The sequence below is a fragment of the Lingula anatina genome, chromosome 3, assembly GCF_051362555.1.
Source record: "Lingula anatina isolate TDL-2025a chromosome 3, LinAna3.0, whole genome shotgun sequence".
NCBI classification, from domain to species: Eukaryota; Metazoa; Brachiopoda; class Lingulata; order Lingulida; family Lingulidae; genus Lingula; species Lingula anatina.
The window spans coordinates 31,076,517-31,094,823 of record NC_141769.1 but is presented as its reverse complement, the minus strand read 5'-3'; the positions used below and the strand labels follow the sequence as shown (position 1 = coordinate 31,094,823).

Sequence of the window (18,307 nt, the reverse complement as noted above, 5' to 3'; positions counted from 1 at the left end):
TACGTACTCTCCAGTCAGAAGTCGGGGTTAAAATCTTAATGGCGTTTCCGCATCGTTTCTAGCTACTCGCATTGTTACTGTCCGATAGTAAGATTACGGCATCAATGTTTCCCCCATCCCTAGTGTACCTACCCCGTGTTCTTACATGCAATGTAGAAAGGTTTTTGAGGATTTAAAAAATGGATTAAAAAAATTGAAAATAAGTGCGTGTAAGTGCCCTAACTGTTTTGTAATAAATTGCATTTTATATGTGTGTGATAAGCGTATGTTATGGACCCCCTCTCCACCACACATATTTTTTCAAATAAAAAAAATTAATAAAATAAAATAAAAACGGTCTTAAGTCTGACTTTCCATGGTTTAATTAATGTACTTGCTGTCAAAATATGCAATATGAAAAAAGTGCATTAAATTCCCACGTATTACATGTACACCAAGTTTTCGCCACTTTTCTACCCAAAACAGTTTATGTAAGGTTTTCGAGTCTTTTAAGTTAAATTTTTAAGTGAGTAAGTTTAAATACATTTTACGATATAAGTAATCTGAATAATAACAATCCGATTTGTTTTGTACAGAAAGCGGGTTAGCTAATGGCATTTTCAGAAAATCATAAGAACATACATACACAATTTATAGGAAGAAATTCATATTTTCATAAACAAAACCCATGCACCATCTGACCATTTTTCTTGTTGTTTTCAGTAATTTCTCCTGCACAAGTTTCTTTATAAACATACGACAGTTGTACCTGGTCGAAGTCTTTAAGTATTCTTTTTTTTTTCAGATCATATTTCACAGTCTGCATAATCATTGAACAATATGCACTGCGAATATACTGCTTATTTTAATATTTACTACCAGCAGAAACATGTTAAATAAATGACTGATAGAAAATTTGCTGAAATAGACTTACAACTATCCACAAACTAGATATTATATACTGACGAAAGTTTTTATGATACCTGGCATATACTCGCAGTGTGATTCGTTTCAAAATCTTTTTATTTGTCTTTTATCGTGGATGTTGTTTAGACTTATCTTTGACATGTTGATAACATTTTATCATAAAATAAAGACTGCAATCTCAAAGTTATGCGTTTTAACTGTCATTTTTGTTTCTTTCAGATTTTGCAATTATAAATTCATACAATTGATCTTAGTGTTATGATGGTATTTGTTAGTTGTATTATGCTGTTGGTGGGATGGGACTTCACACCCGTAAAATGACATTTAATAGATGGTATTTATGTAACTTATTCAGTTCAGTTCAGTTCAGTTTACGAAATTTATATGCCAACTGCACCTTGTTAGCTGCACGGCTTTAAAAATGAAATACAAATACCTGTATTTTATTATGCATGCTGCCGTGGAACATGAGTGTGCAATTGTGTACATCAGGGTAGGTGGGAATTATCTACATACCATACAACTGCTCAGAATGACAGAAACAGCAGGCATATGAGTCTTGAAGACTGCTTGATTCGCTGAGGCAACGAGGGGGCAACGAGTAGCAGACAACACGTTCTAGAACATTTCCGACGCACCTCACTACGAAGGTAAAATGACTTGATAGTCACTTTAACTCTGGTCACAGCTTAAGATGCGCAATAATCGATAAATCGGTAGAAATTAATCTAGGTCGGTTATATGTAATTGCACACAAAGTTTGTAAATAAGTGTGAAATCTAAATGTTTCTGAGAACTATGTATAACTCTTATTGGAACTTGTGTAAGCAACAAACGATTTTTTTCTTTGAGGGGATGGGTGACTACTTAATATGAGGATATGTTAGGAAAAAAACGTGTTTGAAATTAGTCATTCCAATTTTGTGTTTCCATTCCATAACTCACCTTAAATTTTTATCACTCGATGTTTGTATTTAGCTTTTTTATATAAAAAAGTCCGTTTGTGCTGCTCCAAGAAGACCACATCTCCGGTCCATTATAAGAAGGACGGCAAGTTTTTCCACCCATTCCGCGTTTTTCTTAAAGGTTCTCCTGCTTAGATAACGAGATGTAATATTTTTTGTAATTGATTTTCTTGCTTCATTTATGCATGCTCATAGAACCTATACGTAGTGCAAAATCAAAATTTTGATTTCCAGTCTCAAACGAACTATGTATTCTGAGAGTTGACATAGTTGCTCTCACTATAGCAAAATGAAAGATCTATTAAGAAACAAAATTAAACCAAGGCCTGCCCATTAAATACACTTTTACCTACCTCCACCTACACTTATACGCAAGAAAAACAGGACAACCCAACACTGCGCAAAGACGTGCGGGTATAATCATCCAATTCATACCAGTTCACCACTTTTTAACGTTCAGGTCGAGTTACACATATAACAATCGACTTTGACCTTATACGAATATGATCAAATATTTTTTCACAATAGCACAAAAGTGTTTTGTTAGCGCTGGCAGTCAAAAATCGGCTGGAGGGCTTCTGCGTGAATAGCAGGTGGGTATTAGAAACGGGGCATACCTTGCGCTGGGGTCCGTGTGGGCCGTGGATTGTAAGGGTGTGTCTGGAGAAAGAGAAGAGAGAAAAGCAGACGGCAGCTAGGTCCGTCAGTCCTCCATAAGTCAGCCAAAGAACTTTAGGTAATACTTGGTAGATGTTACTCTACTGAAGGACGAAAGTAAGCAAACAGAAAGTTCTCGATGGTACTTCATGATTGAAAAGTAAACGCCTATTTACACGTGCATTTAGCATTTGTGTGTGGCTTTATGGTGAAAAAATAACAGCCTGGCTTACATACAACGTTAAAACAGACTCTGAGTCTTGATCGTACTCCTTCTAAAGGTTTTAGTGATATAATCGTTGCTGCATTAGGATTTATATACGTATTGTAATGCTGGTTTCATAGGACGAGGTCCTAAGAGTCGTCTCTTAGCTAGGAGCAACTAAATGCGTGATGAAGTTGGTAAAATTCTTTACTGTGGACCTCTCGAGCCTCTGGCGTAATCTGAAATTGTGATAAAATAAAGCAGGCGTGCCTTTAGGGGAAATATTAGAACGTAAGTATATATATAGTTTTATATACCAATATAGAGTTAAACGGGACTGTGATGTAGAGCTAGTAGTGTAAGTATAGGAGGAGCTGCTGTTGAGTGAACCGGTCTGTGGTAAGTATAGGCTATATTCCACTGTTAATCCCTTCAAACCAATTAGTCGGTAGAGTCGTTAAAACGGGTAAAAATCCGCCAGAGTTCAATATTGACCCGGCTAACATTTCCATCTTTGTGTATGAAAAGTACAGTGAACTGATTGAGCTGTTTTAAAAGCACCAAAAACCGGTTTCATATTTTCTGAGTGACGTCATGACATTCTCGGCTAGAAATCTGGCGCATCTTTGAACTTAAACTGACGATTGCAGATTTAAACAAGTGTCCATTTACGTCCGTGAACGACTGAAAGAATTCTAAATGGACAGTTAGATTTATTTTTGAGGACCACCTCTTATCACAGACATCGAGTTAAAACATAAAGGCGGGAGAAGTAACCCTCACATTACTGTCACCTGACGACGTGATTGTAGGTCTATCAATTTGAAATATGACAGTTCACGCCTGTAAGTGGAGTAAGTCGCGTGCTATGAATTCATATACTACACCTTGATAATAATAATAGAAATGTAATAAATTTGGGAAATTGAAAGTGGCAAATATCTGGCCACAAAATCGGCAAAAGCACTTTCACATGTCGAACGTTTTGAGGGGTGCGGTGCAATTTTTCAGTATTTCTGCAGGCTCTCCCCTCTTTGTAAGAGACAGGGCTGAAGATGTATTTAGTTTTAGTCTCTTATCTCTCTGGAAGTCACTGAAAACCACAGCTAACGGTGAAACAAAATGGTGAAGCGCAGGATTACACTGGCTAAAGACCCGTACCAATACAAAGTGCTGCATAAAAAAGAGATTGAAGTTAAGACCGTGTATCAATATTTGTTCACAGAAGGATTTATACATGGTTGTAAAGTAACAGTTTTGAAAAGACAATATTGACTGCAGTGACCAGAATATTTTTACTAACATCTACATTTACACCAGTACCTGGTTTGAAGTAGTAATAGTAAGTTTTTTTTATTCAACGGGAAAAATAATGATATCAGAACCGACGGGTGTCATCATACTGGAGCCCGTGACTTTCTGGGACTGACCACACCCGTTGGCTAGCCGAGATCAGAGGTCAAGAGCTTATAATAAAACATCAGGTAGCTCTGCTGAACGAGTTCCCTTTCAGTACAGGATAATCCCACTTCGGTAGCCTACTGTTAATCTTGATCCCAACAAGAAAGAATTCGGAATAATGTGACATTCCCCGTGGAGGGAGATTTACTTGGTGGGGAGACTTGTTATATGTTGCCTGTACGGTATTCCGGCGCCGTGATGTAACGGGGTCATTACGATGTTGCCACCTCGCTTCATTAACCTGGGTTGGCGGCAGTAAGAGACTTGGCAAAGGTTTGACATTGTCAGGACTGCCGCAAAGACCGAGTACTTCTTTATGTTGAGCACAGTTTACTGAAGATGACAATAATTTTACCTTCGACAGGGCACTAGATATGCCTTAGAATCATTTTGTAAGTATGACGTGTAATGTATATGTTAAGACATGAACGTGGCATATATTTCAATTTAGGCTTTGTTTGCTTATGGTCTGTACCCCACCTTATTGATTTTGGTTTATTGAATTTGACATAAGGTGTGTCTGGAGACTAGTGAAACCACACATCTCCAACCTCCCGAAATGCTCAGTCATAGTTTTTAATGATATGCTTCGTGAACGCATTCCGACACTTCGGAATATTAGCTGTTTTTTTTTCACATAGACCAAGCTTTCGGTGTGGTTCTTAATATAAATTACAGCCTGGATACATGTGTGTGTGTGTGTGTGTGTGGGGGGGGGGGGGGGGATGTAGAAGGGACTTCGACCCCAACAAACACATTATTTTCAAGCACGTCAGTCATAAGCGCATGATGCTAGGGGCTAAGTTTTATGCGCCCTCCCGCCCCCCATTTATGAATAGTTAGCCCCCCTTTAAAATATTGGTATCTGAGCGCCTACTGTTTGTTGAGTTACTGTTCAGCCACCTGTCAGTAACAATAGGTCTGGTCAGCGTGAAGCAAATTGAATATTTGTGCAAACACCCTGCACTGGAGAAAGGTGCGCTGTGCAATAACGGATTGTTACTTATTGTGTGGACACTTGTTACAATGTAGAGTAGAACCCGACGCTTTCAATACTTCCAGGGTTCAAAGCACCACAGTTATAAAAATGCTCAGATCTGTTAGGATATTAAGCTGTCAACGCTGCTACAGTGATCCCTTAAACAAAATGATTTTTAATAAAAAAAATTTTTTAGAATGCTCCTCAATAAGTGCAATGAATTAATATACTTTGAGTTTCACTGGTCATCGACCGTCATTATGATGACCACCCTTTATTTTATTTATTGGGTGTGTTTATGTAATGTTTGATAGTGGAAGAAGGGTCGCATTGTCCGGCTCATAGGCTTATTGTGAGACGGAAATCTACCTCGAATATTCATGCTTCTGTGATTGTCCGGATCGTGTTTACGGAACACCCTTACACCCCATTTCCATAGATTTTTAGATCGATCTATTCCTGTGGGGAGTCTCACTAGATTACTGTCAGCTTGGCCGGCTTAAGCGTCTGTCCCGCCTACTAAAAGCTGTAAGGGGGTAATTAACTATGGTGTCCGCTCGGCTGACTGCAATTTAGCCTGAACCCCCAGGGAGTTAGGTCGATCTAAAACTTAATCTTTAGATCGATCTAAAACTCTGGGAAAGCCCCCTTATATTACTCGTCTTGCGCGACAAGTCGAGTTATCTGGCGTTAATGCGTACATGTACGTACTGTGGAATTTTACGCTTAAAACCTAGGTATCTAAAATCAAAGTATGTTTGTTTAGTTCATTGAATCGACATTACGAAAAAATTATAACTTATGCAGGTGAAAAGATTAGTTTACTTTTGGTGTCCTTATTTTCCAGGAACGATGAAAAGCTGGAACGCCAAAGTATTCATTGCAATTGGATTCGTATGCGTTGGCTTGTTATACGTATTTCGGAGCGGTGGGGTTGTCTTGGTTTCTACATTAGACTACAAACATAACCCTGTAGATGCAGCTTACAACCGACCAAGAACGAAAGACGGTTTTGAAGGTTGCCAAGTTTCGACCTACAAAAACAGTGAGCTTGATCAAGCCATTCATTCGTGGAGAACATTTGGAATGCATCACCGAGATATTAATTATACTACTTTAGCTGAACTGAAGGCAGAGTTTGACAGGATATTTCAGTATTATGAAATAGTGTATCAGCAATATAGAAAAATTACCCGTAATCGAAGCTTATTTTCAGATAAATTTTCGCACAATATCCGTTTCAAGACATCTGGCAAACATTTAAAGCTATACATACGTGAATTCAAGGGGAAACAGCCAACCAAGGGCGGAAGCACGTTTCGAATTGCTTTAGAAGGAGAAGAGAAAGTGCTGTGTGATGTTCATGACAGTTTTGATGGAAACTACACTGCGTGCTGCCCCCTAGTGAGCGGGTGTGTTGACGTCAAGGTTATTCTCCAGTACCTAGAGTTTGAACCATTTTTACAGAGATCCCACGGCGACGTGAGGCCAGAGCTCAACAAGCTACTAAAGCAATTCCAGTGGTGCTCCCCCTATAACACAGCAAGGAAAATCGCCTCATTAAATGACACTTCACTGGCCAAAATATCTCAAACTCACTGCCAAAATAAAACTATAAAGGACTACCTCGGTGGGCGTTGGCTTAAAACACAAAATGGTTGGCGGTGGGGGACAGAGGACAGGTGTGTATTTAACTACATGCCCCGGCGAGAGGTGACCCGCTGTTACAATAAACTGAACTCGATCACATTTATTGGTGATTCCCATTTGCGTAACACGGGGGATTATTTCATAGAACTTTTAGGGTACAATATGGCGAACGTGACCTACCACCGGCATTATGACTACATTCCGGAACCAAAGATCTCAATTCTGTGGGCACCCTGGCCCGATACCACCATAGAAAGACTAGTCAACTTAACTAAAGATCAGAGTAGCGTTCGAACCCAAAACGACGTTGTTATCCTTATGACTGGACAGTGGGATTTTTGGATGAGAGGACCCATGGGGTTCTTTGAAGAATCTTCACAAAAGTTGGCGAACGCTCTGAAAAGTTTTAAACAGGATCCGTTTTGGAGCAAGAGCAGGGTTCTGTGGATGCAGCAGATAGCTTATCCGCGAGGTGTAACACAGGCAGGATTTCGTAGTAACCCCATCTCTTCCGCAGCAAACGCTTGGATGGAAGCCAAGCTGCGTGACGTAGATGTTGACGTCATAGATTCTTTACACGTCACACGCCCTTTGTATTATGAAAATCACTGCGGCTGTCATTACTTATGCAGGAAGTGGGGTCACTTTGATCATACCGTGGGAGAAGTGGGGAAGACGCTCGCGCATCTACTCTTTAAAAGTATGTGCGGACTGTGACAAATTGTGCAATACAGGGTTCTCAATGAACGGTGCTACTCTTACCGGTGTGCACATTACACTCGTACATGTACTTGAAGCAGCGTTTAAAGAGAATAATTTTTGGATAAATTTTAAATTTTAATGGTGCGAAGGGGTGGTAACGGGTGGGAAATGAGTGTAATATGGCTGAGAGGTATCAGGAAATAAGTAAAAAATTATCTAGAATATTTTTTATGTTGTATTGTGTTTCTATTTGAGGTACCCTTTTTCGTTATGCACTGGTTGCAAGTAAATGGTGTCACCATTCGTTGAAATTTTCTAAACGTGTGTTTTATGCGAATTTTGTTTGATCAAATATCATATACATCCCATCAAATCAGGCAACGAAGTTCAACCTTTATTCAAAACCTAGAAGAGGCAAAACACCTTTTCTCGTGACGAAACCTTATATTTCTGAGAGCGAGCAAGTGTTTTTTTCTAAAACTACCTTTACTTTGAAGTCTTTTTGGTGTTTTTTGTACTGTATAATCTTTGCACCGTAAGATGGCAGACACAAACGTTAAACCCAAATGGTGTTTATCGAAAGAAAAAAGGATAATATAACATCGAATCTTAAAAGTTTTATTTTGTAATAACGCACAGATTGTTATGTCTTCTTAATCGCCATTTCATATGATGATATATCTTTTTCCTGAGCCTGGACATAAAACGTTATTATGTCCAAGTCCTGAGTGTTGCCGTTCTCATGTGCCCAAGGAAAACTGAAATAAGAAAACAGAAGCCATAATATATCACTTAGAGAATTTCACTATTCTTTGAAATATCATTATTTAGAATAAAAATTACGTCTAGTGCCTCAATAGATCACAATGAGAATGTTGCCGTGACTTTATTTTCCTGACTTCGTACGTGTACAAATAAATAAATAAATAAATAAATAATAGATCTAAATGATAATGGAAAAAGAAACTTACAAGGCTACTGTGTCGTCATATGTACTTATGCCATTGTTCAGATCAACATAACGGCGTAGGCTTATCAGCGGGCCATTCGAAACCTATAGGTACGAGAAACTAATTAAGTCCTCTAAATCTAGGTCTGTTACAAATGTTCCCGTTTATTATATGTTGGTCTTATAGAAATGCCGTGGAAAGTGGCTGATCAATGAACGGTAAAAGTGTATTGTTTATTCATTTGAAATTGAAAAAAAAAATAAATAACATAAAACTGAATATTCGTGTGTTTTTGACACTTTCTCCATCTCTTTAATAAATCCTTTAAATTTTCACTAGATACATTTTGGATTTTTTCACAGACCATCAGACAATTTTAAACGTTCTATTTCCATAAAAAGCTTCACGTCTGATCTCGTTTGACATGCTGCAATTTCTAACATCCAGGCGAAATGTTATATGTGTATCTCAGTTCTATAATCATAATTAATTACACAATCATTTTACTTAATTCTGCCCATAAAACAAAAACAAAAAAGAAAGAAATAGAACTTTTACTTTCAATATTTATGGTATCTAGTTGAAGCTTCCAAAGATGTCTACGTTCTGTGGGTGGTTTGTATGTGGTCATTTTCACATCGAGCGGGGCAGTTTTCTGAGACGCACCAGTTTGATCCTACAAAGGGAGGGGGGGGGGGGGGGCGGGGAGGAGGGGGGGTAGGGGTGTAGGTTAGGGTTAACCACTTTCACAATCCCCAAATTAACATAGCCAATCTAAATGAATCCAGTTAACTGACCGTGCCGAATGCGGGTGAGCTCATTGGTTGAGGTGACTCTATTAGGTATTACCCAGGCAATTAATTTAAAACTGGTGCGATACAGAGCTGCACCGTCCTATGTGAAAAAGGTCACATGCTTGTGTTGCTTACCGTTCGGTATGAAGCATGCGCAGTCGGGCCGGTTTATGCAACACTTCAGTTTACCGTTGGGTTTCAGTTGCCACGTGCAACCTGGTGGCTCTGCGCCACAAATGGGGGTGGGCTTGTCGGCGGGCCAAGAGGAGCCTATGAGTGAAAAAATAATATAATATGAAATAAATACTGCTCTAGTCTCTACCAGGGGCCAGCTGAATGATTACGTCAATTCTGTGCAAAATATTTCGCTGTTCTCAGAAATGTGCATGTAATTTTTGACATAATTTTTGTAAATATATGTAGTGCAAAAATTCTCTCCGTGGCCTGGTATAGAGGATAATTAGTGTCATTCGCTCTCACCTCCAACACCAACCAATTATTTAACCGAGCAAATAATTTCTTCCTCTTAATATAAATAATCCGACATTCAATAAAGTATTACAAGATCTTGCAACAGTTCACTTACCCTCCGGTATGAAGCACGCGCAGTCCCCAATTTGCTCACAACAGTCAAGTGTGCCATCTGTTCTGATCTTCCAGCCACACCCCGGGGGGCTGACACTTGCAACTGCGGCCACCAACGCCAGTACACACACACAGCGGAACATGTTTAATTTGCAGCTGTATGTAAAATGCCGAAAAGTTGTTTATTAACCTTATAATTTCAGTTAAATGATGCCGATATATTAATATTTTTGTAGATTCTCAGATAGAAAGCGAGCAAACTCTTGATTTGAATGTTTTATACAACCGTGCCATAATTCATGACATTTTCCTTATGTACTAAAGAAGAAAAAAGTGTATCTTGTTCGTAGCCTGCAGTCCGACGCAAACTGCCGTATACCAGCTGAGCTTCAAGTATCTTGTCCACGTTCAGCAGTCGATCTTTATTTGATTGGTGCGTTTACAATGAATGTTTCGTACCATCTAGTGTGCACAAACTCAGCTGGGATTCTCCCTGACCAACAGATAAACACGCCCCTCCTTGTTTCCAACGCATACGTAGGCCTACTCGTATAATCACCAGCTTTTTTTTTTTTTTTTGTATATGAAAACGTACTCGTATGTTCACCAGCTTTTCTGTACATGTATTTTACTCAAAGCTAGGAGGAGAAGTGTTAACCTATTGATCTGATTGCATTCAGCGAGAGTACCCGGGGAGATAGTGTGCACTAGCTAGTACGATACATTCATTGTGAGCGCACCCTAAGTCTTGAACATAAACGAAATTCAAGCATTTCTTTTGTTTGCAGTCAGAAAACCTAATCTGAGACTCAATCCTCGCTAAGGTCGATAGCTCAGCCAGTACTTAGCAGTGTACACCGGACTGAAAAGCCAAGTCTGTGAATGTGGTTAAATTCAGAAAAATAAAATTTCAGATCTTCACTCACCTTGTATATTCTTCACAAGCAAATATGCTTTCGAGGAATGGGGGGTCTGCTTATATACTGTTTGTTCACAGTCAATGCCATTAAACAATGCGCATCTAATAGAAATTCAATTAACATTTCACATTTAACATATATGACTATGTCTCATAATGACTTAGTCAGACTAGAGGCCAACTGAAGGTGGTTTTGTACCCCGAGTTTTGTGAACAATGTCTATTTTCAGACTAGTTTGGCAACAATGAAGAGATTGAACGCCGCAGATCAAATGCTTTTCGCCATCAAGTTTTTTAAAATAAATTGATTAATAAATAAATGAATTAATCTTTTAATTAAAAAGCCCAACTGACGTACACGTAGACGAGTGAGCAGGCACACGGACGTTCGTTTTAATTTCTAAATCGTTGCAATACCAGATCCATGAAATGCCATTTTCTATTAAAATATTTCTATATAAAAATAAGAGAATAAAAGTAAAATTCGGTCCTCCCCACTGTATTGAATTTTAACAGAGACGCGCGATAATTTCTGTTTGGAACGTCAGGGTGTCTTTTGATTGCCTTCTGCCATAGACTGTTTGTAACTAGTCTTTAAGTATACAATTCCGATGTAATTTCAGAATTAATCATGTTGTATTAAAAAATACTTAGTGGTGACAAGCGACAAACTATCTACATGAATATGATTGCCAGTAATACTTAATAACTAGGTTTTCTAGCAATTTAAGTCCATTCCTTAATCCAACATTATGGTGGTCTACTGGTCTCTTTTAGAAATTTTGTATGTGTTCTGAACATACATATTTTCCAAAGTTTGTTCTTAAAGATGAATGAGTGCTAAAAAACCACAATCGGGATGTAGGGCCTAAGCTTTGTCCCCTTGTTTAAATAATTGATGAACTTATATACTCAAAATTTCTCATTATTTTCACAGCTGACACTAGTGCATATAGGGTTGATATTTTTAAATGAAATACTTCATTTTGGTGAGTATGATCGTTCAATAATGTTAAATCGTTCAATTCCATTACTTCATAGAACAACCCAGCGTTAATTAAGGTACCTTTCATAGTAGGCCTAGGCCTACATACATTTAAAAGCTTTTAAACGATTGATGAAGTTTGATTAACCTTAAATTAACGGATTTACGTTCGATAAAATTTACTCGTCTTCATCTCTTTTCCCACGCCGCCTTTCTGTCCTTTCATTGAAGTGAAACAAATTGGTGAGGTAGGGACCCCTAGTTATAATTCCATTATTAAAGAACGGGTAACAGTCATATCACATGTACCGGAATAGATTAGATAGATCCGTGAATTGTATTGAATTAAATCAAACAATGATTTCTTTCTTTCTTTCTTTCTCTTTTCTTATGTTTTCTTTTTAGCGGAAACAAGTTACATTTTCGTTACATTTCGGATCTAAGACAACATAACAACGGATTCGCAGTCCTTCCTTTAGCACAGTATACGCTCCGTCTCAACTGTAGCAATCAGAATCAACGTCACATGGCAGTCACATGATGACACTCCGCCTCCATGTTGTCACGATCATACTGTGCAGAGATAATAATGATGCGGAAGCGACCAAATGAGAGCTCTTACAATCGACAGATTATTCGTCTGTTTATATAGAACGTGAGTATCTTGTTTAGGCCAGAGATACTTTTGAAGGTCGTCTTTTAATGTTGATATACGTTAGGCAATTACGGAGTTGACACGTTAACGGTCAATTAAAATTACACAGTTAAGTAACTCATTAACTGACCTGGGATACTGTACGTACGCGTACATTATATTGATGGTTTTAGTCTCGGGGACTTTCGTGTACTGTTGTAAAACTAGTACTCCAGTAGAACTCTGGCAGTTACTTTGAACACAGGTTAAGTCAAGTATAAGTCTCATGCAGTTTGGAATGAAGCATATATATTCATAAAATGCAGTCATGGTTGAAATTCAAAAGTAGAACTGGGTACAGGGGTACAGGCACAGTACACTGTTCTAGTACATCTACTGCTCGGTGTCTAATACCGCCACATATATGTATCACTATATCTACCACACAGTGCCAGTGCTACACTACATGTATATGTTACACTATACTGTATATTACCGTCACCATGTTAGAAAGTGGGAAGTTCAAGACTGTAACATCATTGATTTAAGTGTACATACACAATTGTAACCGTGATACTGAGAGTTGCATCCTCACACAAGATCTTGAGTCACCATGATGGGCTGTATAAGTACATTGTGGTCACTCAAACTTTGACACTAACAGATCTTAGTAATGGTTATTAATATAGTGAAGCACTCTAGCTGTTACAGTGTACACTAGTGAAATTTGAGATTGACGATAAGTCATCATTTATCTCAGACTGGGGTGGAAACAGTATTTAAAACTGAAAATTCCACTTGTAGTGTTTGTGAATTTACATGTACGTAATGGCTCAGATAGTACAAAAACAAGTGTGAAGAAAAGGGAAAATACTGAGAGAGAATTCTGTTGGTGACTTGTGGAAAATGTGTGGTATGTTTAACTGAAATTATTGAACAGTTATTTTATAATGGCATAGAAGATAGAAATACCTTTCATGGCTTTTAGTTTCATCTATTATTATTTATTATTATTATTACTTTTTTGGACAGCGAGGTCTGATATATAGTTAGCATATCAAAGGGAAGGGGAGTCTTTTTCTGCAGCAGCATACCCTTTTATGCCCTTATTTGACCCATCTTGGCATCACAACCTTGTTCAATTATCCAATTAAGGCAGACCTTCTCTGGCCAAAAGCCCTGTTCTTTCAAATACCCCCCCCCCCCCCCCCCCCCCCCCCCCCCCCCCCCCCCTCTGCCTACAGATCTTAGTAAATTGGCAGCAATCTGTATGTAGGATGTTGTAAGTACTGCTAGCCTACTGGTAGCTTACTTGAAGATCACAGTGTGACTCTGACTCACTGAGTTGCCATTGTTGTACTTGTTTTACCTGGCAAGTTATATTGTAAGAATACCAGGTATATGTCACTACATGCATTGACATCTCATTAGAGTTGCTAGGAATGTGATATAGGTCTGTCTCCAAAGATCAATATTGTTTATATATGCTTTAATGGTACTGGGGTGTATGTGAACTTAGCATGTGATATCAAAGGGAGTGTATTGGGGGTACATGTGCTATCAATAATTGTGTCAAATGTATGTAAATGATGCTAGTAGTTGCCAAGTTTCCTGGATTACATAGGACTGTGAGCTACTAGTATGGAGCCCACAGTAGCACATCCCTGGCACTTGACTCTGTGGGCTTTATTCTCAAAACTTTTAAACTTTTTTAAACAAATCTTCAAGAATGCCAACATATGTGAACAATCAGACTTACGTGAACAGTTACAAGGATAAAGTTATAACCTTTTAAGAATATGGCCCCTGGTTTCTAATGAAACAACGTAATGCAATGTCAGAGAGTCCTGCATTAAAGAAGCACTGAGTAATGAGTATGTGTAAGCCACTATTCCCAACCTTATTTGTCTACTTAGAGGTCCAGTACCATTTTTAAAAAATTCATATACCGAAACAGCACATCGGCTTCCAAGTTTTGACTGCAGTGTGGCATTCCCATATTAAAAATTAAGTCGTAATTTTTCATTCAATTGCTGCATACCCAGTGCATTGCAGAAAATGTTCACTCTCTTAAATGACTGTAGTCAGGCATAACTGTCATATTGTTAAATAATCAAAAGAATGAGACAAACCTAGTTTTTCAATTAATCATATTTAACATAGTTAAAATACAATTGTGAAATAACTAGTAAATACTCTGTTGAATGTCACCAAAAGGAGTATGTGATTCTGGAACTAAATAGCACATGACTTGACAGTGACTGCATTTTGACATGTTTATATAGTACAGTAATACTGTGCAGTGCATAAATTGTCTTTTTGGTCAGATGGGCCAGGTATTTTTTATATGCCTGTACAGAAGCACATGACTCCACAATAAGATAAAGGAATGGGAAGGTAAAAAGTATGCAATCTTGGGGTTTAGTAAATAATTAATATGGTTTGATAACATTTTCAGTTGACCTGTGAACAATTATTCATGTGCACATATAATATGTAATGATGTTTTTGTTTTCTTTATTCTTTAAAAGGTTGAAAATGTAATTAAAATGATTTTGATATGAATTCACATTTAAGAGCTCTGTAATTAGTAAAGATGTGATATACACAGTACTTTATGGTTATATTTTATTTTATTTTTCAGGTAGAAATTGCTCAGCCTATTTATTGACCTTCCTCCTATTGCACTGGATGTAGACTGAGAAATGTAAAAAAAAAGGACCTCAGAACAAAAGAAATAACAGAAAAAATCTGGATTACAAACAAATTAGAAGCAAGTGAAGTACTCAAAATATCTTGAGGACCAAGGTTGAATTCTTGGAAAATAAAAACTTATAGCAGTTATGGCAGGTAAACCGAAATTACTAAAGGTGGTCCTTCTTGGAGATGGAGGTGTCGGGAAGTCTTCGTTAATGAACCGTTTTGTCAGTAACAAATTTGATGCTCAATCATTCCATACCATAGGAGTAGAGTTCCTAAACAAGGACGTCGTATTGGATGGGGAGACATACACAATGCAGATTTGGGACACGGCTGGCCAGGAACGTTTTAAAAGTTTACGGACACCATTTTACCGAGGAGCAGACTGTTGCCTGCTAACTTTTGCAGTGGATGATGTTCAGAGTTTTAAGAATTTAGCAATGTGGATGAAGGAATTCCTTTATTACGCTGACGTTCAGGACGCGGACAGTTTTCCATTTGTGGTACTGGGTAATAAAGTGGATGTTGAACACCGAGAAGTGATGGAAGGTGACGCTAAAGTATGGTGTCAACAGAATGGGAAACTCCCATATTATGAAACAAGCGCCAAGGACTCTACGAATGTGGACAAGGCCTTTCTGTGGGCTGTTCAAAGAGTGGTGCAATTAGAAGCCAACTTTGAGGCTAAAATAAACCACGATGGTGTAGTGGACCTGAGGGCACAGAGAAATAGAAGCGCTGGGAAAAAAGATGGTTGCTGCAGTTAATATGAATAATTTTATTGAAAGTGTGCTTGAAGATTTCAAGACAGTTTTATTACTTGATAATATTAGACAATGCGTAGTACATTGTGAAGAAGTATGAATTGTCCAAGAAAGAATTATTTTGTATTTTTAGGTTTGGTGTCATGATGAAGTGAATTGCTTGTTTTTGTCTGTCTCAGAGAGTGGTAGTAGAAGTAGCATTGAAAACAAGGAGCTTACACCTAGTATCTGTAGTACTAAAAATTCAAAGTGTCAGTCCTGACAGTGATGGCTGAGTTATCACATTGACGAAAAATAACATGTGTATATTTCGAGACATAGGCATTTCTGCTTTATAAGTATATCTAAAACAATAAGAGAATTGATGACATTATATGATGTTGTATTGAGTATCTTTCAGAAGTGTGATGAAACTGATTTGCTTTATGATAATTTAGAACTTGAAACTCAGGAGCATTGGAAAATTTGAAATTGGTGGCAGCTTGCAGGTGCTTGTACATTTGTACACAAAATGACAGTTTGGATTATGCTACTTTCGCAATTTTTGTGAAATATCAAGAATGGTTTACTTTGGGTAATGAATAAGAAAAATATTATTTATCTTTTCTTTCAGGTGAACCATAAATTACATGTTAGGAAATTTTTACTGAGAGTAGTACCTGTGTATTAAACTACAACAAGGAGTGGCAATTATTCCAGTTACCCACACAAATAAGAAAGAAATAAAGATATTCAAGGAATATTTTGTAAATCATCAAGTTATGATATATATTATGCGCATACAGGACAAGCTTTGTGTATGCCATTATGCTAATAATATAATTTGTGCCTTGCAACATGCAAACCTTGCTTAACATAAATTTTCATGATGCATTGCAGACTGTTTCCCAAGTGTAATATGAAGGTGAAAGGTTATTTCATTTATTGTAAATCAACAGGATGTTAAAACTTTTTTGAAAGGAGAAAGGGTCACTTATCAAATTATCATACTGCTATATACTTTTTCATAACTGTTTCTAAATAATGGCCAGCTACATATTTAAATATACTGTCATTTTTTTCCTGATTTAATTTGTCAAGTTCTCAATTGAATTATTTTTCTAATGGACGAAAAATAGTATGAGATAAGTGGCATTAGAACAGTTTGTTAAATTTCATATCTGAGATATCAGCTAGTCATGTTTGTTTTGGAGTTCATGGTGTTAAAGACAATTGTTGTTAGAGTTATATGCCGTGATCACATAATGGTACAGATATTTTGATACACTCATATGCCCTGATCACATGTATGGTAATATAGATATAATGTATATGGAGCAGATAAGGAAACCTGCGTGATAAATGAAAAAAGCCCTTTCTAATCTCCCTATATCTCTGGTATTAGTTTCAACTGAGTACAGGAGGCCATGAATTCACATCCAGAAAATTGACAAAATCATGGTATTCTATAAATTCTCACGTATAACTACAATGACCACATAACATGAGGCTGTGAAAGAGAAGTTTGAAAACGTATATTTTACATATATTTTTTGAAAGGGATGTATTGACAAGGGAAAGTGCCCTTTGTAGATATATCCCTAAGAACATAACCAGAATGTAATTGACCACTGAGGTATGTGGTCAGGTGGAGATTTCTACCCTGGGTTTCATTCCAGGTTGATCTTGTTTTTCTAGATACCCTTGTAACCTTCTGAAAAGTGCCCTCTGATAACAGGGCCCTCTAGAAAAAGTACACAAAATGAAAATATAGGCGATACAATGATTTTTTTAACAGGATACTAACAAACCCTGTGGTCAGTGTACTAAAAAGGCTGACCAACAAACAAGAAATGGGTAAGTAGATAGTTTTGCAGTTTTACAGAACTTGAATCCATTGTAGGAAAGGAATTACAGTCAGTGTATCTTTTTTTATCAGGAGGGACCAGAATACATGAATCTTTGCTGTTGAAGTTCCTGGTGACCTTGAGTGCATTCAAGGCCCTTTTAAATCAGCAGATGCCCACTGGACTTGAAAATTGAAGAAAATTTCTTGGCATGGAGTCCAGTTTACATAAGCAGACAGTGGTATAACTTTGGATATAATATTCTATGTTAACACATTATATTAAATATGGAATAAGGGGTTCCAGTGTTATTTGCCAATAATTAAGCTGTCTGAGGACATCAGACAATTTCCATAAGTTCGTGTCTGAGTGCAGCCAAAAGACTTCCAGCCAAGTGTATTTGTTGACTCTTTAATCATTTTGATACTGGTAATCAGAGAAGGTATCTCATTTTATCTGGTCATATCTGTATTGTCCATCAGATAATAAACATGCCAATTGTTGTTTTATAAATCGGTACTGGAGTTTGTCCTTTTCTGCCTTGGATTTTCTTCACATAGCCTGTAGTTTGGTTTTAAGCAACTCTAGTAATTTCATGCATTTTTAAATAACTCCAACATCAGAC

General features: G+C 37.5%; 3 protein-coding genes across 6 annotated transcripts; 2 read left to right on the top strand and 1 right to left on the bottom strand.

The window, feature by feature from the left end:
* The first annotated feature begins 2,444 nt into the window (after positions 1–2,444).
* On the top strand, positions 2,445–7,749 carry LOC112041545 (uncharacterized). Of its 3 annotated transcripts, none has more exons than XM_087009682.1 (2): positions 2,445–2,645; positions 6,021–7,749. In XM_087009682.1, the coding sequence occupies exon 2, from the start codon at positions 6,026–6,028 to the stop codon at positions 7,538–7,540; it is 1,515 nt and encodes a 504-aa protein (XP_086865808.1). In that variant the 5' UTR covers positions 2,445–2,645; positions 6,021–6,025; the 3' UTR covers positions 7,541–7,749. The 3 variants fall into 3 exon arrangements, with proteins under 3 accessions (XP_086865808.1, XP_086865807.1, XP_086865806.1); XM_087009681.1 differs by lacking the exon at positions 2,445–2,645 and adding an exon at positions 2,870–3,024; XM_087009680.1 differs by lacking the exon at positions 2,445–2,645 and adding an exon at positions 3,835–4,586.
* A 402-nt stretch (positions 7,750–8,151) lies between these two features.
* On the bottom strand, positions 8,152–10,148 carry LOC147763227 (uncharacterized). The gene is made up of 4 exons (XM_087009683.1): positions 9,856–10,148; positions 9,405–9,539; positions 8,497–8,579; positions 8,152–8,283 (listed from the first exon to the last, which is right to left on the bottom strand). The coding sequence occupies exons 1-3, from the start codon at positions 9,995–9,997 to the stop codon at positions 8,539–8,541; spliced, it is 318 nt and encodes a 105-aa protein (XP_086865809.1). The 5' UTR covers positions 9,998–10,148; the 3' UTR covers positions 8,152–8,283; positions 8,497–8,538.
* Positions 10,149–12,224: 2,076 nt separating this feature from the next.
* On the top strand, positions 12,225–18,199 carry LOC106158719 (ras-related protein Rab-9A). 2 transcript variants are annotated; one of them, XR_015333474.1, is made up of 3 exons: positions 12,225–12,413; positions 15,037–17,692; positions 17,775–18,199. XR_015333474.1 is itself a non-coding variant. In XM_013534799.3 (2 exons), exon 2 carries the CDS (start codon positions 15,236–15,238, stop codon positions 15,857–15,859), a length of 624 nt encoding a protein of 207 aa, XP_013390253.2. In that variant the 5' UTR covers positions 12,225–12,413; positions 15,037–15,235; the 3' UTR covers positions 15,860–18,199. The 2 variants fall into 2 exon arrangements, 1 of the variants encoding a protein (XP_013390253.2); XM_013534799.3 differs by having other exon boundaries at positions 15,037–18,199.
* The last annotated feature ends 108 nt before the right edge of the window (positions 18,200–18,307 follow it).

Coding starts and splice junctions, on each gene's coding strand:
- LOC106158719 (XM_013534799.3), top strand. CDS start 15,236: ATGGCAGGTAAACCGAAATTACTAAAGGTGGTCCTTCTTGGAGATGGA.
- LOC147763227 (XM_087009683.1), bottom strand. CDS start 9,997: ATGTTCCGCTGTGTGTGTGTACTGGCGTTGGTGGCCGCAGTTGCAAGT. Junction 9,540..9,855: donor CGCGTGCTTCATACCGGAGG/GTAAGTGAACTG, acceptor TTTCACTCATAG/GCTCCTCTTGGCCCGCCGAC. Junction 8,580..9,404: donor CGCATGCTTCATACCGAACG/GTAAGCAACACA, acceptor TCGTACCTATAG/GTTTCGAATGGCCCGCTGAT.
- LOC112041545 (XM_087009682.1), top strand. CDS start 6,026: ATGAAAAGCTGGAACGCCAAAGTATTCATTGCAATTGGATTCGTATGC.